The 23,498-nt window shown below is 47.5% G+C and overlaps 2 protein-coding genes across 10 annotated transcripts in view; one reads left to right on the plus strand and one right to left on the minus strand.

Moving 5' to 3' along the window:
• MAST2 (microtubule associated serine/threonine kinase 2) overlaps window positions 1-6,972 on the plus strand; it is a 247,340-nt gene extending 240,368 nt beyond the window's left edge. For 5 of the 8 annotated variants that reach the window (XM_068539790.1, XM_068539782.1, XM_068539787.1 and 2 more), the window contains 12 exons: window positions 135-300; window positions 888-989; window positions 1,250-1,372; window positions 1,546-1,655; window positions 2,012-2,166; window positions 2,370-2,653; window positions 2,759-2,953; window positions 3,596-3,822; window positions 4,035-4,157; window positions 4,605-4,741; window positions 4,878-5,071; window positions 5,388-6,972. In XM_068539790.1, coding sequence (XP_068395891.1) covers window positions 135-300; window positions 888-989; window positions 1,250-1,372; window positions 1,546-1,655; window positions 2,012-2,166; window positions 2,370-2,653; window positions 2,759-2,953; window positions 3,596-3,822; window positions 4,035-4,157; window positions 4,605-4,741; window positions 4,878-5,071; window positions 5,388-6,916 — 3,345 coding nt within the window. In that variant the 3' untranslated portion in view covers window positions 6,917-6,972. The remainder of the gene's footprint in view (window positions 1-134; window positions 301-887; window positions 990-1,249; window positions 1,373-1,545; window positions 1,656-2,011; window positions 2,167-2,369; window positions 2,654-2,758; window positions 2,954-3,595; window positions 3,823-4,034; window positions 4,158-4,604; window positions 4,742-4,877; window positions 5,072-5,387) is intronic. The other 3 variants (XM_068539785.1, XM_068539789.1, XM_068539786.1) reach the window with 2 other exon arrangements.
• Window positions 6,973-11,572: 4,600 nt separating this feature from the next.
• Window positions 11,573-23,498, minus strand: part of PIK3R3 (phosphoinositide-3-kinase regulatory subunit 3) — an 87,045-nt gene continuing 75,119 nt past the window's right edge. For both annotated transcript variants that reach the window (XM_068539795.1, XM_068539794.1), the window contains exons 8-10: window positions 22,124-22,198; window positions 21,514-21,684; window positions 11,573-15,086 (exon numbers count right to left, since the gene is read on the minus strand). In XM_068539795.1, coding sequence (XP_068395896.1) covers window positions 14,888-15,086; window positions 21,514-21,684; window positions 22,124-22,198 — 445 coding nt within the window. In that variant the 3' untranslated portion in view covers window positions 11,573-14,887. The remainder of the gene's footprint in view (window positions 15,087-21,513; window positions 21,685-22,123; window positions 22,199-23,498) is intronic.

Here is a 23,498-nt window from a genome sequence, read left to right on the forward strand (position 1 = left end):
CTCATTAACCAGAGTGAGCTGAGTCTTCATTCAGAGACTTTCTGCTCCAGAAGTGGGAGCACCCCAACCCCTCCAGACGCCATGCCAATTCACTGTCTCTGGATGCTGAGCCAGCCTGGCTTCTTTGTGCCCAGGTATGCGGGACCCCGGAGTACATTGCCCCTGAGGTGATCCTGCGTCAGGGCTATGGGAAACCAGTGGACTGGTGGGCCATGGGCATAATCCTGTATGAGTTCCTGGTGGGCTGCGTCCCTTTCTTCGGAGACACTCCAGAGGAGCTCTTTGGGCAAGTGATCAGTGGTAGGTACCATCCCCCTGGCCCACCAAGGGGACAGAATCTGGATCCACAAATATGACTTAACGCATGCATCTGCGAAGCTTACGAGTTCTTGTTCTGTGTTCATGTGTGTGTGTTTGGTATGCTTGCCTCAGGTGTGTGCACATGCAAACTCTGTGTGTCACCTAGCGCTTGTCCTGATTGTGTGCCTGGTCCCACATGAGTGCATGGGTGGTGTACCTGTGTTGGGTCTGTGCATACCCCGTGAGTGTGGGTTCTGTGTGTGTGTGAGTGTACATGTGTCTGGAGTGTAAAGGCAGGGTGAGCTGGAGATCAGACCAGGGGAAGTCACTGCTTTGCAGTGGCCACCCTGGATCAAAGAGCAAGCCATGGTCTAGGATGTGGGAGCCTCCCCTAGAAGGACAGGAACCTGTACAACTTAAAGGAAGTGGGTCCCAGGCAAGGCTTTCAGGGCTCTGGGCTGGGCCCTGTATGCCTCCCCACACGTATCCTATCACAGGACCCTCTTCTCCATCTCCCCACTCTGCCCACGACTTCTGAGACCTTCTCTAACCCACTCCTTTCCTTGTCACACCCAATGACTCTTCAGATGAGATTGTGTGGCCCGAGGGGGATGATGCGCTGCCGCCGGATGCCCAGGATCTCACCTCAAAACTGCTCCACCAGAACCCTCTGGAGAGACTGGGTACAGGTGGGACAGGCCCCACTAACCTTTCTCAGCACTTGGAGGAGTAGGGCTGATTCCATATAACTGGGAGGTTCAGGCTTCAGGTGTGGGCGGTGCCCCTGGATCCTGAACCTCTGCCCTGCTCCCTGTGGGCGGAAGAGGAAGGTGCTGGAAGCTGAGGCCTCCAGGCCCAGCCTTTCGAGGCCTAGGTTCTCACTGGACGTGCTGACCTGGACTCCACACAGCTCACCCCAGCCCCTTGCCCACGCCATCCCTGTCCACAGGCAGTGCCTATGAGGTGAAGCAGCACCCGTTCTTTATTGGTCTGGACTGGACAGGACTTCTTCGTCAGAAGGCTGAATTTATTCCTCAGCTGGAGTCAGAGGATGATACCAGCTACTTTGACAGTAAGGCCACTGGTGGGACGGGGAGGAGCAGGGATCCTACCTGTGTGCCCAGAAACACCTGTGCACCGTGAACTTGGTATCAGGAGCAACTTCTCCAGGCCCTCCTGAGGTCTGGTAGGGTTAAAGGAGGCCACCACCGTGGCCTCTGAAAGGCACTGTTCTGTGTGTCCCAGCCCGCTCAGAGCGATACCACCACATAGACTCAGAGGACGAGGAGGAAGTGAGTGAGGATGGCTACCTTGAGATTCGCCAGTTCTCTTCCTGTTCTCCAAGGTTCAGCAAGGTGCGACTGCGGTGGGCCCAGGCTGGAGAATTGGGAGAAGAGGACCTATTGAGGGACATCCCTGGGGCACACCTGGGGAGGAGGGGATGGGCTACCTCTGGGAAAAGAGCGGGAAAGGTCTGGGCCTGCATGTGACAGATGCCTCTAGATCTACTCAGGGCCCTGACATGTGAGATGCCGGGGTGCGGCCAGGTCAGACCAGCGGAATAGCTGTTTCCTCGAATATTCATCTGGTATATATGGGGGAAGGAAGAGGAGAACTGGCTCGAATTCCTGGGCTTCAGGCGCTGAGGATCCTTTTCGCTCCTTGGGAGGTGTGGTCGTTGGGCGTCCCGGCAGGTCTCCTGTGCCCACAGGTGTACAGCAGCATGGAAAGGCTCTCGCTGCTCGAGGAGCGCCGGATGCCGCCCCCCACCCAGCGCAGCCTGAGTGAGGAGAAGGAGGACCGCTCGGACAGCCTGGCGGGGCTGAGGGGCCGAGAGCGGAGCTGGGTGATCGGCTCCCCTGAGATGTGAGCACCCAGAGCTCGCCCAAGGGTGGGCGGCACAGCCATCTGCTGGTGGTCACGGATGGCAGGGAGGCATGTGGTGCGGTGAGGGGCCTTCGAGAGGATGGCTCCTGGAGAGAGGTTCTGTGACATGAGCCCCAGAGGAAGCCTGGGCTGGAGGAGGGAGGCCTCCGGGGCCACCTCACCCTAGGCCTTGTGTCCCACAGATTACGGAAGCGGCTGTCGGTGTCTGAGTCATCCCACACGGAGAGCGACTCCAGCCCTCCACTCACAGTGCGCCGCCACTGCTCGGGCCTCCTGGACGTGCCTCGCTTCCCTGAGGGCACTGAGGAGGCTGGCGGCCCCCCTAGGAGGCAGCAGCAGGAGGGTGCTTGGCTTCTGACACCCCCGTCTGGAGAGTGGGTATCCGGGCCTGCCCCTGAACGGCCAGCGGAACGGCGGCTGAAGCTGGATGAGGAGCCTCTTGGCCAGAGCAGCGCTTCCAGTCCAGGTGCGGCCCAGCGGGTGGCCAGAGGGCCTAGGCTGGGGATGCTGCAGGGGGCTGGGAGGGGAGGCTCAGCTGCACTGCAGGTCTCACTGGTCACTTGGTCCACAGCCGTGGAGACTCGAGGCCGCGGGACCCCACAGCTGGCTGAGGGAGCCACAGCCAAGGCCATCAGCGACCTGGCGGTGCGCAGGGCCCGCCACCGGCTGCTCTCTGGGGACTCTATAGAAAAGCGCACCGCTCGCCCCATCAACAAAGTGATCAAGTCCGCCTCAGCCACAGCCCTGTCCCTCCTCATTCCTGCGGGTGAGACCCCCGGGGAGCGAAGATAAAACTCATAGGAAGGGCCTTGGAACCTCTGTGGGCCCATGGCTGGGGTGTGCACGCAGCAGGTGTGTCTGTGTTCTGTGTGTTGAGGAGCAGGGATCCGAGAGGCTGTGTGTCACTGTGGCCCCTTTGTTAAGAGAGCAGGGGTCTCTAAAGGTGTGCGTTGGTCTGGGGTTGTGTGTGCGTGTTCCAGAAGGCAGATAGCACCGTGTAATGAGCGCAGGCTCTGAGGCAGAGAGCTCATGTTCAGATCCTGGTTCCATCACTGAAGAGCTCTTGATCTTGAAGAAGGTGCTTAATCCCTCTGAGCCTCAAGTTCCTCATCAAAAAATGTGGGTATTAATGATGGTCGCTCATAGGATAATTGTGACGTTCAAGTATGTATGAAGAGCTTATATGGTCCCTAATGCATATAAGTAAGCACTCAGTAAATGCGAGCCCGTCACCTCCTGGGGTCTGCGAGGGTCTGGGCACACGAAGGCGCTTTGCTGCTCAGAGGTTGCGGGGAAGACATACCTGGCTGGGGGCAGGCTCTGTGACTAGAGCTGTGTGGGATCAACAGCCCAGACGGGGGCCCGGCTCGAGCATGGACGCGCTAAGTCCCGGCTTCTCCTTCTCCAGAGCACCACACCTGCTCTCCACTGGCCAGCCCCATGTCCCCGCATTCCCAGTCATCCAACCCATCATCCAGGGACTCTTCTCCAAGCAGGGACTTCCTGCCAGCCCTCAGTAGCTCAAGGCCCCCCATCATCATCCACCGAGCCGGCAAGAAGTATGGCTTCACCCTGCGGGCCATCCGTGTCTACATGGGTGACTCGGACGTCTACACTGTGCACCACATGGTGTGGGTATGTCTGGCCATCCAGACCTGTTGTCTCCCAGCTTCATCACTCTTCTTCCTTCCCCTTACTAGGGCCTGTCTGTCCCTGCTTCTGTCCCCGCCCACATTACCCTCAGGGGTTAAAGAGTGGGGGGCAGGGGTCACAGCTCGATGAGCAGAGCTAGGCCCCACCCTTCATGCTCAGGCTCCAGGCTGAGGACTGTTCTCTCCCCGGGACAGCACGTGGAGGACGGAGGTCCAGCCAGTGAGGCGGGGCTCCGTCAGGGGGACCTCATCACACACGTCAACGGGGAGCCTGTGCACGGGCTGGTGCATACAGAGGTGGTGGAGCTGATCCTGAAGGTCAGTGCTGGGTGTGCCACCTGCTGCGGTCCCTGAATGACTCCAGCCTTATGAGTCTGTGACTGGCCATGGGGGGAGTGGGAGAGTTGGGCGCACACATACCTGACACTGAGGACAGATGCACATACACACGGAACTTGGGTGTGGCCATAGCAAAGGGTTTTCACTGGAAGGCGACACCCTCATTGACCAAGGCAGGGATCCTGCTGAGCTGTGGGTAGGACTGGAGGACAGGGCATGTGAGCCTCTTCTCTATCTTCCCAACCCCAAACCACTTGGGTTCCAGTGGAGCCATTTCCTAATCTGTGAAGAAGGAAGGTGGTCCCTGGCTCAGACATGGTGATGCAGGGGCAGAACCTCAAGCTGTGGGACAGCCGTACCCAGCGGGAGGGGCAGGGGCAGGAACACAGCCACGGCCTTAGCCTAGGCTCATGCTCTGATCCCTAGAGTGGAAACAAGGTGTCTATTTCAACAACTCCCCTGGAGAACACATCCATTAAAGTGGGGCCAGCTCGGAAGGACAGCTATAAGGCCAAGATGGCCCGAAGGAGCAAGCGGAGCCGGGGCAAGGATGGGCAAGAAAGGTGAGCCAGACTTAGCCCAGGGGATCTGCTCTCAGCCACCTAGGTGCTAGTGTGCGCTGGGGACCCTGGCCGTTGCCCCAGTGTGTGCTGTGCCCTGGGCACCAACTCAGACAGCCTCTGACCCCTGTCTCTGCAGCAGAAAAAGGAGCTCCCTGTTCCGGAAGATCACGAAGCAGGCATCCCTACTCCACACCAGCCGCAGCCTTTCTTCCCTTAACCGCTCTTTGTCATCAGGGGAGAGTGGGCCAGGCTCTCCCACACACAGCCACAGCCTTTCTCCCCGCTCTCCCACTCAGGGCTACAGGGTGACCCCTGAAGCTGTGCATTCAGGTATGAAGGGCTGGTTGCAGATACAGACCCTGGGAGGTAGCAGAGTCCTGGGCCCTCTGTGCTTCCCACTGGTCCCACTCTGAAGCTCTCATCCAACCCACCCCCTTAAGATCCAGCAGTCTTGGGGAGGAGGTGACAGAGGTGGAGGGTGACTTCATTTCTGTAGCCTGGGCTCTGGTTCACTGGTGGAGTAACCTTGATGATCCTGGGACATTCCAGGGCTAAGCCCTGTTTTGCCCCTCAGTCACTTCTTAGAGCTAACTGCTCTGCCTTTGTGTGTGTGTGTGTCTCTGTCTGTCTGTCTGTCTGTGCAAAGTGGGGGGAAATTCATCACAGAGCAGCTCCCCCAGCTCCAGCGTGCCCAGTTCTCCAGCCGGCTCTGGGCACACACGGCCCAGCTCCCTCCACGGTCTGGCACCTAAGCTCCAACGCCAGTACCGCTCTCCACGGCGCAAGTCAGCAGGCAGCATCCCACTGTCACCACTGGCCCACACCCCTTCTCCACCACCAGCAGCTTCACCCCAGCGTTCCCCATCACCCCTGTCTGGCCATGGAGCCCAGGCCTTCCCTACCAAGCTTCACTTGTCGCCTCCCCTAGGCCGGCAACTCTCACGGCCCAAGAGTGCGGAGCCACCCCGCTCACCACTACTTAAGAGGGTGCAGTCAGCTGAGAAACTGGCGGCTGCACTCGCTGCTTCTGAAAAGAAGCTAGCCACTTCTCGAAAACATAGCCTTGACCTGCCCTACCCTGAGCTAAAGAAGGAATTGCCACCCAGGGAAGTCAGCCCTCTGGAGGTAGTTGGGACCAGGAGTGTGCTGTCTGGGAAGGGAGCGCTGCCAGGGAAAGGGGTGCTGCAGGCTGCTTCCTCACGGGCCCTAGGAACCCTCCGCCAGGACCGGGCTGAACGACGAGAGTCGCTGCAGAAGCAGGAAGCCATCCGGGAGGTTGACTCTTCAGAAGATGACACTGATGAGGGGCCTGAGAACAGCCAAGGTGTACAGGAGCCAAGCTTGGTACCTAACCCAGAAGTGGGCCAGGATCCACTCCTCAGAGGAGCAGGAGCAGGAGAGGGTGAGGAAGAGGATGCCTTCTTGCCCAGGGATCCCAGGAGCCAGGGCCCAGTGGTCCCAGGCCTATTGACAGGGGTCACACTGGGATCTCCCAGAATAGAAGGCCCTAGTGTCCCCCAGAAGAGGCTTGGGATCCTACAAGCCTTTGAAGAGGCTGCCAGCTCCTCGTCATCAGCCCCCAACCTGGGTAGGGCTGGACCCACAGACCCCATCCCCCCTGAAGGCTGCTGGAAGGCCCAGCACCTCCACACCCAGGCACTAACAGCACTTTGTCCGAGCTCTTCAGGACTCATCCCCACCAGTTGCTCCACTGCCTCCACCTCTGGAGAGCTGGGCCTGTGGTCCTGGAAATTCATTGTTGAAGGCCCTGACAGGGCATCCCCAACCAGAAAGGCAACAATGTTAGATGGGCTGGCCAGCTCCCAGGATTTGGAAACTACAACTCCAGTCCACCCTGCAAACCTGTCTCCCAGACAGGAGGGGAAGTCATGGCCACCCAGTGCCCCTGGGCTGGCCCATCTACCTTGTGAGGTTCCCAGCCAGAGCTGGCTATGGGAGCCTGAGTGTACACAAAGAGAGGAAGAGGAGCCAGCCCTGGGTATCACCAAAGTGCCTGATGCCTCAGGTGACAGGAGGCAGGACATTCCATGCAAAAGCTGCCCCCTCACCCAGGAGCCTGGGCCCAGCCTGCTCCAGAAGGGCCAAGACCCAGGGGGCCCTCAGAAGCGTCAGGACTTGGCATTGGCACCCGATGAGCTTTTAAAGCAAACATAGAGGTTGTTTGCCATTTCTTGCACTCAGTCCTGTGTAATACACGCTCTTGGAAACTATCTTTATGTCTTTGGCTTTCTTCTTTCTTTCAGTCAATACAAATGTAACTTAAGGTCCTGTGTTGCTGCTGAGAATGTAGTGATAAATGAGACACTGTTGTGGGAGGGTGCCTAAGCCAGCTAGGCTTCCCAGAGACTAGGGCATCTGAGCTCAAACCTGGAGGACAGATGATAGGTAGTAGTTTGCTAGGTTAGAAGAGTGGGGATTAGTGTGAGAAAGAATGTCCAGACAGAGTACGGCGCTTGCCATACACCTGGCATGTTCAAAGAGCTGAAAGTAATTCAAACTGGAAATGGGTCTAGTGAGTTAGGCGAGGGCCATATCTAAGAGTCTTCTAGGAGTTTAGACTTTCTAAACTCCTAGAAGACTCTAGGAGTCTTCTAGGATGGGGAACCAGAGAAGGCCATGTAGCAAGTAATATTCCTGCTTTATAGAGAAGGGGACTCAGGTTTTCAGACATTAATGTGAGCGAGATCATACAGCTCTGGGCAGGGCTAGGATTAGAATCTAGGTCTCTCTTGACGCTAGAACCCACATTTATCTCCTAATTTGGAGTGCTCTTAGCCAGTAAATGAGAAAAAGAGGTAGAGGGAGGTGAAGGGTTGAACTTGGGATATATTTAATTTGAGGTACTTGTGGGACATCCAGAAGTTTGGGTGCATGGGTCTGGAACTCAGTAGGGAAATCTAGACTGAAGTTAGAAATCTGAGAGCCATCAATGTATCAGTAGTAATGCACTAGCATTTAAGGCAAAGAAAGAAGACATCGAGGAAGAGTCATAAAATCCAAAAGTAAAGAGATTTTAAATGGAACGAGAGCTTACTTGGTAAAATGCTGAGAGGCCAGGTGAAATAGAGAAACTGCCTTCCGTATTTAGTCATAAACCCTTAATGTTTGTAGCCAGTCAGCCCTTCTTGGGCTGTTGTCAGGTAGGCCTTAGCACTGGATATGGACATTGCTGACGTGGGCAGCCCCCAGTGGGTAGGACTGCAGTTGGTGAGTGGGTGGGTGGTGTGGAAGGGAGGGGGAGGACAGCTGTGGGACCATTGTTGTTGGAGGAGTCAGGAGATGGCATCCCAGGGACAGGGGGTAGGGCTGTGGTAGAGGGCCTCCATGGTGATGCAGGACTCGCCAAACTGCTGTCTTGCACTGACTGTTCCGTAATCCAGTGCCTAGGTCAGAAGGAGAGGCATCAAGAGGCCTAGAGACAGGAAAATGCCTCTGGGTACTGGCTGGGTGCGACATGCATCCTGCAGCTCCTCGTCACCCTGCGTGGGGAAGGCTGTGGCCGCCAGAGGGCGCACCCTGCCTGTGTTGGCAGATGTCTGGCCCCTCAGCCTTCCAGGCCCCTCTTGAACCTCCCTTCCTCCTTCCTTCAGTCATTCACTGACGGCAGATCCTTGGACAGCCTGTCCGGGACACTGGGAACACAGGTACCTAGTTGCCTGGGGCAACCCCCCATGTAGGTCAGGATCTGGTTAGAAGCACCATACCATAGGTGAAGGGGGAGGTGCGGGCACATCTTGCAGCAGTTCCTGGGAGGGAGGACCTGCCCCCCTAGGGGGTTGGAAATGGGAGGAAGGAAGGGGTTTGAGAAGAGTAGGCACAGAGATGCTAAGCATCCTGTAATGCTTAGGGCAGCTGCCCTAAGTGCCAGTGGTGCTCCCCTTGAGAAACACTGCCAGATTAGCCTGACAGGAGTGAGGAGCTTCTGGAAGGTAATTCTGGGAGTGGTATAATCAGATTTAGGTTTTAGGAAGATCACTGGCCGCAGTGTAGAGAGGCTCAAGTGGAGTAAGCCGACCAGAGAGAAAATGATGTAGTGACCCGTTGCGGTGGTCTAAACTAGGATGGCAACAATGAGGAGGTGTCCCCAGAAGGAGGGGAGGTGTAGGGAGCTGGACGCATAGATCTGGCAGCCATCAGCCAATAGGTGGTAATTAAAGCCATAGGAGAAGATAGGGATTGTACAGAGGACATGTGCAGAAGGAAAAAGGAAAAGGTCCAAGCCATTGGGATTAGCTGAGTGGAGGGAGCCAAATGAGTAACTGAAGTAGGGGATGAGATCCTGAACTTGGGAGAAGCCAGATGATTTTAAGAATTTTGTGATTTACCATAAGAGCAATTGAAAGTTATTTAATGGTTTTACACAAGTTCAGATTTGGGTGTTTTTTTTTTGTTTTTTTTTGTTTTTTTTAATATTTTGGCTGTGTTGGGTCTTCGTTGCTGCGTGGACTTTCTCTAGTTGCGGCGAGCAGGCTACTCTTCATTGTGGTGCACAGGCTTCTTATTGCTGTGGCTTCTCTTGTTGCGGAGCATGGGCTCTAAGCACATGGCTTCAGTAGTTGTAGCACACAGGCTCAGTAGTTGTGGCGCACGGGCTTAGTTGCTCCGTGGCATGTGGAATCTTCCCAGACCAGGGATTGAACCTGTGTCCCCTGCATTGGCAGGCAGATTCTTAACCACTGTGCCACAGGGAAGTCCCTTTTTGGTGTTTTTTTTGTTTTGTTTTGTTTGGAGTTTAGTTTTTTTGTTGTTGTTTTTGTTTTTTGTTTTTAGTTCCCTGACCAAGGATTGAACCTGGGCCCTGGCAGCGCAAGTCCGAGTCCTAACCACGGGACCACCAGGGAATTCCCCAGATTTCTATTTTGAAAAGATGACTCTGGTTGCTATAATGAAAATGAATTTGAGGGGGCAAGAATGATAAAAGGGAGGCCTTCCAGTATTGTTAGAGATAGTGAAACAGTGAAGTTGGAGAGAAGTTGGATATCTTTGCTATTTAGAAAGTAAAAATTGATATGGGTTGGTGGTGGGTTTTATGTAGACACAAAGCAAAGGTATCAAAGATGACTACATTCCTGACCTATATAACCAGATGAATTATGTATTTCCATTCACTGAAATATGAAATAATGAAAGAACCAGGGCTACGTGGTGACCCTGCATTCAATATGTTGCATGTGAGGTACCTTGCAACATAGGTCTGGGCAGGAGAAACAACAATGGGTATGATTGGCCTAGAGATGGTAGGTGAATTCATGGATGTGGATAAAACTGCCAGGGAAAAAGGCATAAGTGAGGTGGCCAGAGGCGCCCAAGAGACTTACTTAGAGTCCAGGAGAATTAAAAGGAACAGTCAGAGATGCAGGAGGAAAACGAGATGAATGATCATGGAGTCAATAGCAGAGTTTTTCAGAGTAGTCACAATGCTGGTTACTTAAGACATCAAGGAGAGCAATTTCAGGTAGTGGTGAGACCCGTACTGAAGAGCTTGAGGAGGTGAAGAAATAAAGACAAACTTAGATGTTTTTTTAAAAAGGTTAGGCTCTGAAGAGATAAAGGATTGAGTAGAGACTGAGCAAGTGGAGTGAGAGACAGCCAGCCACGTTTAAATGGATCATCCAGTTGAGAGGGAACAACAGAGAACTCACAGGAGATTCCTGAGAAGATGGGAGAAAACAGGACCCAAAATACACATGGAGAGACTAGCTTATAGTTGGAGGAGGGCTACCTTTTGTAATTTGACAGGTGAGAGGGAGAGGAGTTAGATGGATGCAGACCAGTTATGGGTTTGGTGGTAGGAACGTAAGGGAATTCATAGCCAAGCATATGTTTACTCATTAAGTAGACAAAAAGTTTGCAGTCCTGTGGGACACCCAAGGCCCCATTTGAGATATCTAGCCAGCAGGTGGAGTTCAGAAGAGAGGACTGGGCTGTAGATAGATAGAGGAGTTTGAGCATCCCATGCTGAAAGTGCGAAAAACTCTCGGAATTAGGGGAAATCATCCGTGGTTCCTAGCAGTGGCCTTGAGGGTGCTATGTAGCTAAGTGCACTGGGGAGGAAGGACGTAGGCAAGGTCATTTAGAACAACAGATTATTGCCCTTCAGTCTGATTTGTAATTCAGGACACACGTGAGTGGGGCCTGAGTGACAAGGATGAGAACTGCAGTGCCCTTTGCCCACAGTGCTGGTCACATGTTTGCTGATTATGTTCCCAACATGTAGGAACCTCAACGAAGTGTGGCAGGAGGGTGACGGCCGGGGGCAACAAGAGGACAGGCAGACTGTTAAGACAGCCCACACCCCTGCCCCCACAAAACAGCATGCAAACACACTGCTGGGCAGAGACAGGTATTAAGAATCAATTAAGTGGCCTTTCTAATAGGAATGGGGTGAGGACAAAAGGGCTCTCACGTTTAACTTTATCAGGGTTAGTTTCTGAGTCTCTGTGTGTCCTGTGTTGGTGGACAGGATTCTGGCATCATGCCTGACAGGCTTGACTTCCTCTTCAGGGGAAGAAGAGAGCCTCTGGTAACCCCAAATCAGCCCCAGGACTGATCTTGATCTTTTGGTGCCATGGCAGAGAAGGTTTGGGAGCTTCGGGGCTTTTCAATACCCCAGTCCTCTTCCTTTTGCCACCCCCCCGCCCAGCCCACCCCTCCATAGCATGAGAACAAAAAGGTGCTTTATTGCAATGTCTTTATTGCATTACTGGAGCAAGTTGGCCAGACTGTCCCCACTTGGGGAAGGTAAAAAACAAAAAGACCAAAAAGTATCTCCCCTCACCTTCCCCCCACCCTCCCCCACAACTGCACAGCAATGTCTGAACACACCTGGTGACAAGAACAATTTGCAAAAGTGGTCTAGGAACTACATTATGAATTGTCCCAACACAAGACATACAGTTGGCTTCCTTGTAAATCCGATATTTTTACGTAACTACATGAATTTTTTTGACTACACCAAAGACAACAGAAGAATAGGTTTTTCACGAGTAACAACAGGGCACCAAAGTCACATGCTGGAATTTGTAAGGAAACAAGGTTGTCTGTCACAAGTGGCTGGAGCTACAGCAAGGCTGAGCAGTTGACAGCAGAGGGCCCAGCCAGGCCCCCATCTGGACCCTCCGCTTTGAGGCCACTGAAGCCTCACACAGATCTACTAAGGAGTCTTAACTGGCAAGAGACCACCTTGAATAACCAGTAATTGCCCAGATGCAATTCTTGGCCCAAGAGGACCCATGAGGCTGGTTCCTTGCTGCAAGAGGAGACCGGTGGAAGACACCACATTGGCTCTCAGAGCTTCTGCAAAGCACTTGAGGGTCCAAAATAAGCGGGGATTCCATCGAGGCTTGGAGACAGAGTAGGGGCGGTAATCAGAAGTCCTCAAACTTGACCAAATCAGTGGTAAGGACACCACTAGCCTATACAGGCCTGAGGCATGGCCAAGGCTTAGTTAGCATCTATGGCCAGATGGAGACAGAGCATTGTTCTGTGATGAAAGCTCAACCTGGAAAAGATAGGCCTCTGACCGGTGTCCAGCCAGCCCCAAGCTGCTTCCGTGTTGGTGGCCAGCTTCTCTAGCCTGGAAAACAATGAGCCCCTCTGGTCTTGGTCCGTCTCTTTACCCTCTGCCTCACTGAGGCTGCAGTTAAGATGCCAAGAGAGAATCCCAGGGCCCAGATCATGGGATAACACACAGAGCTAGGTTCTGATGAAGGAGGCCAAGACCTGCTGCCAAGACCATGGAGTAAAAGAGCTGCATACTACCCCTCCAAGTGGTTAGCAGACTGGTCCCTATGCCATTTCCACTGGTCAAGATCAAGCAAATCACATGGCAACTACTCAGAAAAGATACTTTCCAACTTCTCAAATGATCCCTAGGTCTTAGTTCCCACAAAGCAACAAATTCAGTAATGAAAAACAGGGAAGAAAAAGTGAAGGAATGTATGACTTAAAAATGAGTAGCCCTTCTCCACTAGCCAGCCCAAGTGTAAATGGTAGATGGCGCTTGCGCTCTCCCTGCACACCCTTAATGCTGCCTGATAAGGAGCAACACATGGTTCATCCTCATTCTCCTTTTCGTTTATTTTAAGAGATATCCAGGACACACTAAATTTTAGTACCAGAAAGAAGGGATTCCTTGCACCCAATCTTGAGCATCTAGCTGCTTAAGCAGGTTCAACAATCTGGCAATATGGGGAAGGGATTTCAGCGGGCTATCAACTAGTTAAGGGCTTAGGTCAGAACAGAGACACTGGAGGGGGTTTCATTTGTCTGCCTCACCCAATCCTGAAACTGCAACGTAACCAAGGAAAAGCCAAAGAGATGCCCCTTTTCTTTCTATCTTCACTGTTAGTAACTCTGGAGGTTCTCCCCCAAATTGTTAATCTATGTCTATTTCTATGTCATGGTCCATTCTAGATCCTGTCACCAAGATAAGTGCTCAGGGAAAGCAAAATTTGTTTCTTTCATCCCCAAAACTGGAGTTTCCCTAGGTATAAACCTTATTTATTCACCAAGACTCAGATATTGACTTCTGTAGCTCAGCCAGGATGCCTGACTGCACAGCTTTGGGCTCAAACAGCTGACTCACTCGAGCCTATTATGGCTCTAGGATTGGCTCAGAGGCAGCTGGACTCTATTTGTCAAACGAGTGTTGACTGAGGAGGGTGGAGCACAATGGAGGTAGGAGTAGAGGCTGTCCAGCTCCATTTGCCCAGCTTCACTCAGCTGGAAGGCTTAAACCACATGAAGCAGAGGATTCCTGACCTAAAATCAGGGCCACTGGAGCATGAGGACACATCATCTTAACGGCAGGATCACAAAAAAGGCAAAGAAAAAAGCTTCCAGATGGCTTCGGCTAACAGTCTAAACTCCAAGCCATCCCTTCCTCTCCTTGCAAAAGTTTCAGAAACCACTGTATGGAAGCACATGGGTAATGTGGTATGACCCTCGCCCTGGAAACCAGAGCCCTTGGGCCTGTGATTTACTGAAGTCCCTGACCGCAATCTGGCTCCCTTCCAGCTACAGCCTTAGCCACCTATGGCTCCCCTGGGCCCTACCCAGCAAACGACAGGAGATGACGGGAAATTAAACCATGCTGACTATTTCTGCTGGGCATTTAAACTTGGGGAAGCACATATAAGAATGTTGTTCTACATCATTATTTGGTATATCAAGCCATCTAAAAGCACTGGATTGCACCTTTTCTTTACTCATACACACAAGTTACAAAGGTTTCAAACAACAGATCATTCTTTAGGCTAAGGAAACACCACACAAGTACCAACTTCATTTTATGATTGAAAGCTCACCAGCCCACAAAAAGAACACTATTCCTCATCTCAGAGAAACAAGGGCAGGGCAAAAGAGTTACACTGACCAATTTTAGTGTTTGCTAAAACTAACAAATTCTCTAGTTTTACTTTCAAGTTTTGGTACAGAAGTGTGCATTCAGATACTAGTGCCGCCTTCTTCCATCAGACCTTAGTCTGGCAACAATCGTTTTGCTGGGATCAATTTGGTTTCTAAACATAATGCTTCTTTAAAGGGAGGAGCTACTGAGATGCTGACGCCTAAACGATGTTGGTTAAGTACCTTCGGTTGAAAGTTTTTACCCATGGATTAAGATTCTTTAAATGAAATCCCAAGCCTCCCCATTTTCCTTTGGTTGTCTTTTTCACCAAATGCCATTCTACCACCGAACCAAAACCACTGCCTTGTTGGGAGGAAGAGAGAAGGGCCATGCCCCACCACACTCTCAGGGCGACATGGCCTCTCAGAAGAGGACATGGACTCCCCAGAGGCTTCCAGATATAACCCTCACCCCCACCAGGCCTAATGTGTTCTGTTGAGGGTGCCTGGCTAAATAAAACAAAAACCCCAAGGAAACAGACCTTCCAAAAAACAGCGTCTGCTCCCAGCTTCCTATGTCAGTGCAGCAGTGAGTCCCAGAGAACCCCAGGCCCCATATGCCCCCATTCTGGCCGGCTGCTGCTCGGCCTCTCCACTTCACATTCACAGAATCACTTCTTGTGCAAAACAAGCAGTCTACGTAGAAAGAATGCCCTCATAGTCTAATAAAAACTGTAGAAAAAATGCTAGAGAGCCACCGCTCTTCCCACTCCCTCTTTATCTGCAGAGCGAGGGCATCTGTGCGTGGACAGGGTAGGCAAGCCTGACGTTGAGGGAGTCATTGTGCTGGACGAGGGATGTCTGCTGGTAATGGAGCACCAGCTCCTTCAGTGAGCTGTACAGGTTGTAGGGCTCTGCAAAGCCATAGCCCCGAGCAGTGCTGTAGATCACGCAGTGCTTCACTTCCCCATCAGCACTGCAAAGATACAACACACAAACACCACAGGGAATTAAGGCAGATAGCAACAGATAAAGGGACCCTAAATGAACAGAAGTCTGAGAGCAGTTGTTCTGCAAAGGAGAAGCAGAAGCTTTTTGTCAATCAAAGCTTGTATGATATCACACCCATGTGTCCCCCCACCCCTACAGACTTGTCACAGAGATACCCTTCATTTCCCAAGACCTGGTAGCTAAAATGGATGGCTGCGTTTAATCACTCAGCTCCGGACCTCCATTAGGCAAGAATGCACTGCAGGGGGCAAAACAAACCAAAAAAAAAAAAAAAAATTAAGTGTGCAAATCAGTGGTTTTTAGAATATTCATAAGGTTGTGAAACAATCACCACTATCTCACTCCAGAATATTTTCATCACCCTAAAAAGAAACCATATATCCGTTAGTAGTCACTCTGTATTCCTCCCTCCCCCTAGACCCGGGCAACCACTAACCTACTGTCACTATGGATTTGCCTATTCTGGACATTTCATATAAATGGAATCATACAGTATCACTCAATCTTTTGTGTCTGGCTACTTTCACTTAATACACCATTTTCAAAGTTCTTCTGTGTGGTAGCATGTATTGATACTTCATTTCTCCTCATGGCTGAGTAATATTCTATTGTATGGATATGCCACAATTTGGTTGTCCATTCATCAATTGATGGGACACCTGGATTGTTAACACTTTTTGGCTATAGTGAATAGTCACATACAAGTTTTTGTATGGACACGGGTTTTCAGTTCTCTTGGATATATACCTAAGAGGGGAACTGTTGAGTCATAAGTTAAACTTCTTGGGAATTCCCCGGAGGGCCAGTGGTTAGGACTCAGTGCTTTCACCGCCATGGCCCTGGGTTCAATCCTGGTCGGGGAACTAAGATCCCACAAGCTGCGTGGCATGGCACCCCCCAACCCTGCCAAAAAGAAAGTTAAACTTTTTGAGAAACTGCCAAACTGTTTTCTGAAGCAGTTGCACCATTTTAAGTTCCTGCCAGCAGTGTACAAGGGCTCTAACTTCTCCACATCCCTGTCAACACTTGTTATTGTCCATCTCTGTGATTACTGTCATCCTTGTGGTATCTCATGGTGGTTTTGATTTACAGTTCCCTAATGACTAATGACATTGAGCATCTTTTCATATGCTTATTGACCATTTATATATCTTCTTTAAAGAAATGTCTACTTGAATCCTTTGCCCATTTTTAATTGGGGCACTTGTCTTTTTATTGTTAAGAGTTCTTTATATATTAGACACTAGTTGCTTAGATATATGATTTGCAAATATTTCCTCCCATTCTGTGGGTTGTCTTTTTTACTTTCTTGATAGTGTCCTTTGATGCACAAAGTCTTTAATTACGGTGAAGTCCAATTTATCTTTTTCTTTTGTCGTCTGCGTTTTTGATGTGTTAAGAGACCACTGCCTAATCCAAAGTCACAAAGATTTATACCTAATGTTTTCTCCTAAGTGTTTTACCTTTTAGCTCTTACATTTAGTTCTATGATACATTTTGGGTTTTTTAAAAAATATTTATTTATTTATTTTTGGCTGCGTCGGGTCTTAGATGCAGCACGCGGGATCTTTTCGTTGCAGTGCATGGGCTTCTCTCTAGTTGCAGCGTGCAGACTCTAGCTGTGGTGCATGGGCTTAGTTGCCCTGTGGCATGTGGGATCTTAGTTCCCCAACCAGGGATCGAACCCGCGTCCCCTGCATTGGAAGGTGGATTCTTAACCACTGGACCACCAGGGAAGTCCCTAAGATACACTTTGAGTTAATTTTTGTATATGGTGTGAGGTGGGGGTCCAACCTCATTCTTCTGCATGTGGCTCACCAGTTGTCCCAGCACCATGTGCTGAAATGACTATTTTTTCCCCTTTGAATGGTCTTGAGACCCTTGCTGAAAACCAACTGACCATAATTGTAAGAGTTTATTATTTCCTGGCTCTCATTTCTATTCATTGAGCTACATGTTTAATCTTATGTTAGTACCTCACAATTTTGATTACTACAGCTTTGTTGTAAGTTTTCAAATTGGGAGGTGTACTTCAACTCTTTTCTATTCTTTCAAGGTTATTTTAGCTGTTATGGATCCCTTGCATTTTCATACGAATTTTAAGATCATCTTGACATTTCTGTAAAAAGCCAGCTCGTACTGTTTATAGGGATTACACTGAACACATAGATCAATTTGGGAAGTACTGCCATCCATGAACACGGATGTTTTTCCACTTATTTAGGTTTTCTTTAAGTTCTTTCAATGATGTTTCATAGTTTTCACTGTATAGCTCTTGCACTTTTTTTTAAGCCTAGGCATTTTAGCATTTTTTATGCCATTATAAATAGACTGTCTTCATTTCATTTTCAGATTGTTCACTGCTAGTATATAGAAATACAACTGATTTTTGGTATCCTAATCTTTTAACCTGCAACCTTGCTGAACTCATTTACTAGCTCTAATAGTTTACTTCTTCCTTTCCAATCTGGATACCTTTTATTTCTTTTTCTTGCCTAAATGCCCTAGCTAGAACCTTCTGTACAATGATTAGGAGTGGTGAGAGCAGACATCCTTGTCTTCTTCCTGAGCTTAAGCATTCAGTCTTTTACCACTAAGTATGATATTAGCTGTGGGTTTTTCATACCTTTTATCAGGCTGAGGAAGTGCCCTCCTATTCCTAGTTTATTCAGTGTTTTTTAACATGTAAGAGTGTAAAACGCTTTTTCTGAGTCTACTGAAATAATCAGTAGATTATTGTCAGTTGATTTTTGTCCTTAATTCTATTAATATGGTTTATTACATTGATTTTTTAATGTTGAACCTCTTGGCATTCCTAAGATGAATTCTACTTAGTCATGGTTTATAATCCTTTTTATATGCTGCTGGAGTTGCTTTGCTAGTGTTTTGTTAAAGATTTTTATGTCTATATTCATAAGGAATATGCCTTCATAAAATGAATTAGGAAGTGTTCTCTCCTATTTTTTGGAAGAGTTTGTGAAGGACTTGTGTTAATTCCTTTTACATATTTGGTAGAATTCACCAGTGAAGCCAATTTCTTTACTCGTTAGAGTTCTATTCAGAATTTCTACTTCCTCTTAAGTCAGTTTTGGTAGTTTGTGTGCTTCCAGGAATTTGTCCATTTCATCTAGGTTGTTTAATTTGTTAGCATATAATTATTCATAGTATTCCATCATTTTTTTTTATTTCTGTAAGGACTACAAGTAGTGTCCCCTCTTTCATCCTGATTTTAGTAATTTGTGTCTTCTCTCTCTCCCGTGTGTGTATGTGTGTGTGTGCAAGACTTTAACTAGAAGTTATCGATTTTGTTCATCCCAATTTCTGGTTTCACTGATTTCCCCAATTGTTTCCTTTTTAAAAAAATTTTATTTATTTTATTTATTTATTTTTGGCTGCATTGGGTCTTTGTTGCCGTGCACGGGCTTTCTCTAGTTATGGCAAGCAGGGGCTACTCTTCGTTGCGGTGCGCAGGCTTCTCACTGCAGTGGCTTCTCTTGTTGCAGAGGTCGGGCTCTAGGCACGCGGGCTTCAGTAGTTGTGACACGTGGGCTCAGTAGTTGTGGTGCACAGGCTTAGTTGCTCTGCGGCATGTGGGATCTCCCTGGACCAGGGCTTGAACCCGTGTCCCCTGCATTGGCAGGCGGATTCTTAACCACTGCGCCACCAGGGAAGCCCTCCTCAATTGTTTTCTATTCTCTATTTTATTTACTTCTGTTCTAATCTTTATTATTCCCTTCCTTTTGCTCGATTGGGTTTAGTTTGCTCTTCTTTTTTTAGTTTCTTAAGGTGAAAGAAGGGTAGGTTATTGATTTGAGAGCTTTTTTAATATAAATGCTTACAGTTATAAATTTCCCTCTTAGCACCGCTTTAGCTGCATTCCATAAGTTTTGAATTTTGTGCTTCTCTTTTTAACTTGAAGTATTTTCTAATTTCCCTTGTTTTCTTTTTTTGATCTATTGCTATTTAGGAGTGTGTTATTTATTGTCCACATTTGTGAATTTCCCAAATTCCCTTATTTTTACTTTCTAATTTCTTTCCATTGTGGTTATAGACAACATATTTTGTATGACTTCAACCCTATTTATTGACACTTGTGGCCTAACCTGTAGTCTAGCCTGTATAATATTTCATGTGCACTTGAGAAGAACGTGTATTCTGCTGTTGTTAGATGAAGTGTTCTAGAGATGTCTGTTAGGTCTAGTTGTTTTATAGTGTTGTTCAAGTCTTCTGTTTCCTTGTTGATCTAACTGTTCTATCTCTAATCAAATTTCTTACCCCAAATAGCAATAACAATAAGGATCACAAGTGCTCACTACCTAACTAACTCCTTAACCTAGTGAAACACACATATTGTTGTTTCTAGCCTGAGAAGGCTTTAGAGTTAAGCAATTTCTTCTTAGGCTTCTTTATAATGTCATTTACAGAAATTAAAATGGAAAAACAAGTGAGTCTTATGCCTTGACTTCCTACTACATGATCATTTTAATTTTGCTATGAGAGTCTCCTTAAAAACTGAACTTATTCACATCCCTAACTTCAGCAAATGTCCTGAGTAAACTGAGAAATCACTGTAAGCAGGCTTTCTGTAGCTGGAGTGGCTAGCAAATAAGTGTAAGTCTGTGATGCCAGACTCTTTTGCTTCCAATCTCTCCAAAAGTGAACCCCAATATGATATATCACTGCAGCTGGTTTTCATAGGCAACAGAAATCCACACTGCTGTGGACTTGAGTCTGGTTAAGTCTGTGGCTAAAGGAAGGAGAAGGAGAAAAAGAATACAGCTCCCAAGATACTCAAGCTGCTCCTTGGTCTCCCAGGAATTAGCTGAGCTGCTGAGCAGCATTTTCCACCAGCCAAGTCTTTAACCCACAGGCTGCCACCCAACGACCTAGATAAGAGTGAGGGACTACTAATGCGCTGGGCTTATTGTCTTCCTTCTTTTTATTGTTCTTAAAAGATCTCAGATCCTGCAAGAGTCATATTCTCCTGCCATTTCCACTCAAATACACTTGAGTATCTGAGCCCAGGTCAGAGAGAAATGAAATGTTTCAAGTAGCTCTATCTTTGGATAATACTAATCCAATTCCTGCCTTACTTTTTGCCCATAGATGTCCCACTATTCAATATCCTTTCAAAGTCCAGCTCAAATGCCACCTCTTCCACAAAATCTCCCAACCCTCTTTGTCTAACAGAATTAGTTCTTCATGCACACAGCCTACTAGTGATACCTATGTCACAGTGATTTTATTTATCTTGGATATTTAACTGTGAAATGAAGAAAGTGTGGTGCAAAAGAAAAATGTGGGCTTTGAAACCAGGTAAAGTTGGATTCAAACTCTGACTGCATGACAGAGACAGACCACTAAGGACAAGATGATCATGTAAAGCACTAAGCATTCTGTTAATATGAGTGTCTTTTGTCTATCCTCACCACTTTGTCCTCTTTGAGGGCAAAATCATTTTGTCATCTTTGCTTGCCTTCTGGCATGTCCATCAGCAGCATCATTATCATAATAATATTAGTAGATAACATTTACTTATTATGTTCCAGCACTGATCAAAGTATATTAAATCACATATATTAACTCGAGTAATACTTTAAAAACCCTTAAGTAGATATTATTATTATCCTTATTTTACAAATAAGGAAACTAGGCAAAGAAAGTTTAAGTAACTTACCCTAGGTCACATATCTGGTAAGTGGTAGAGTCAGGATCTGAATCCTGTATATCTGGCCCCAAAGCTTGCTCTCATGACCATCATACTATACCTCCACTGTAGGTATGGTCTTTGTCAATGAAAACAGTTGCCTTTTTAAGGAATATATATATAACACTTTGGCAAAATCTCACTGAGGCATGATTAATTGTCCCCAGAATTTCACTTTCCATTAAAAGGAAAATAGGCTTTTCCAAACAAAGTCATAAAATCATCTTACAGAAAATATCCAACATTTTCTATCACTGCCTCAACAGAATACTATTTAAGTACAAATTTTAGATAGTTTTTCTTCTGAAGTAAAAACAGTTCTGTTTAATCAAGCCTTCCTTAATCTGACAATGAAGGCCTAGTTAGGCAAGCAGGAGACTACTAAAGAATTAAGTGATCTTTTCAATTGAAAATCTCAAATTACTTTTCAGAGATACCTAAAATCCAATAGCAACAATGCAGGGCCTAGTCTGCTTGCCATTTAAATTAAAATCCCCGAAATAATTTCAGATGGTATTTCTCTTAAAGCAACTAACTGTTTTCTTTGTACTAATATTAATGGTCTAAGCCATGGTTCCTCATTTTACTGTACTTCAACTAATTTGATCTGAACTTTAGGAGGCGTTGATTTTCTATTAATCAATGTGGAAGTTTTCAAAAGGTTATAACCCCAGAGAAGACTTACACCACAGAGCAAGCATAACATCCTTTCTTGCTACTCTCACGAATTAAGAATGCACCATCAGGTTTCCCATAAAGCAAGTCCTCTGCTTGTACTCGATTGATATCCTCAACAAACCAGGTTTTCTCATCATAATGGGGCAGGTTTTCATCTTCCTCATTGATAAAATAGGTCCTAAAAATTAAATGTTAAAATATTATTCTAACAATCAGTTTACTTATATCTAAAAGCAAATTCACGAATAAAACTCTCTTCTAAATCTTTAACCACAAAATGCCAAAGTGGAATTGCAATTAGTTGGATTTTTTTTTAACAACTTCATTATTTGCTATCATGCAGAAAGCACAGAATTCACATGTCTCATCCAATAACCTGACACATGAATGTGTGAATGAGCAATGCTTAAGCATCCAGGTTTCATATGGTTCAGCAGGTCTTTGAACTCAAGTGCCTATAGGGTATTCTTGAGGCAATTCAATTTAAAGAGGTGCAAAGTTCTTGATTCAAATGTCCTCAAATAACAAAGAGAACCAGCACGCAGTATGTATTAAGAAGTCCCATGTCTTATCCTGGAAACAAAGCCCTCTGACAGAAAGGTACAGAGAGAACTTACTCAGCAGCATCCTCATTCTTGATTCCCAGCCAGGCATTTAGGCGCTTCTGTCTTACTCCTTTGTGATTGAGCCACCTGCCAGAGGGAAGACACCAGTGTCAGTGTCTATGCAAACTCTGCCTGGACAAAGTAGACACGTCCAAGCCAACCAAACTTCCAGGGTCCAGGAACTTATTTTCCCCAGGCCCACTAAGAATGGCCAGAGATTTCCCTAAACTTGTTTCTCCATTACTTTTCCTTCAACTTTTTGCAAAAAGGCAGAGACACAGAAAGCTACTTGAAATTAGGCACTTCTCTCACTTTTCACTTTCCTTTTCTAAAAGGTTATATAACCACAAGCACACATATACTCGCACTCAAACACAATGGGACACTTGTTTCTGAAATCATTAGTTAGGCGAGCATGGTGTCACATTTGCAATCTCCACTAAGCCAGAGTATGCAATCCCTCACTGGCCTACTACACTGAGTTACATTCTAACACAGAATTTCAAGGTCTATTTTTGCACCTAAGTGAGCCACAAGAAATTCAGGGTGGCAATCTGAGTAATTAATACAAATCTACTTCATCACCAGGTAGATCACAGTATTTCAAAATATACCAACATTTTAGATGTAAAATGAAATAAACCATTTCATCTCGTTCCACTGAGATGGACGATGGCCTAAAACTTCAGTGGAGTATAAAAACTCTTTCATTCATCACCATCCTCCAACCAGGCCCCTGATCATTCAGGTGTCATCATAAACATCTCAGGGAAGACTACCCTAAATTGTCCCAACTAAGGCAGTCCACCAGTCACTCTACACTTTTATTTTATCATCTTCATAGTACTTGCCTGCAATTCATTTTTTTTAATGGTTTTTTTTGGCCACGCTGTGCGGCTTGGGGGATCTTAGTCCCCATCCAGGGACTGAACCCGGGCCACAGCAGTGAAAGCGCTGAGTCCTAACCACTGGACCACCAGGGAACTCCCTGAAATTCATTATTTTCACTTGGTTATGTTTGTCTCCCCAGCTAAAATGTAAGCTGCTTTAAAGAAAGGGATCTGTCCTGCTCATGGCTATTCCAAACGCTGAAAACAGTACCAGCACATGGTAGATATTCAATAAATAGTCAGTAAAAATCTGTAGGTGGGCCACTTTTAACAAAGTCTTCAGGGTCAACTCCAAGGTCATCTTGTACCTCCCTCTGACCCCAAGTACAGTAGATAACTTGGCATCACAACTAATTTTAAAGTTCTTTTAAGATAGATTACACAGCCTTTCTCAATAAGACATTAACCTGGAGTTCAGTTAACCTGGATTTCATTTTGTATGCTTAGTGAACCTGGATTTCATTTCAGTTAACCTGGATTTCATTTTGTATGCTTAG

Source organism: Eschrichtius robustus, chromosome 3 (genome assembly GCF_028021215.1).
Source record: "Eschrichtius robustus isolate mEscRob2 chromosome 3, mEscRob2.pri, whole genome shotgun sequence".
In the NCBI taxonomy this organism is placed as follows: domain Eukaryota; kingdom Metazoa; phylum Chordata; class Mammalia; order Artiodactyla; family Eschrichtiidae; genus Eschrichtius; species Eschrichtius robustus.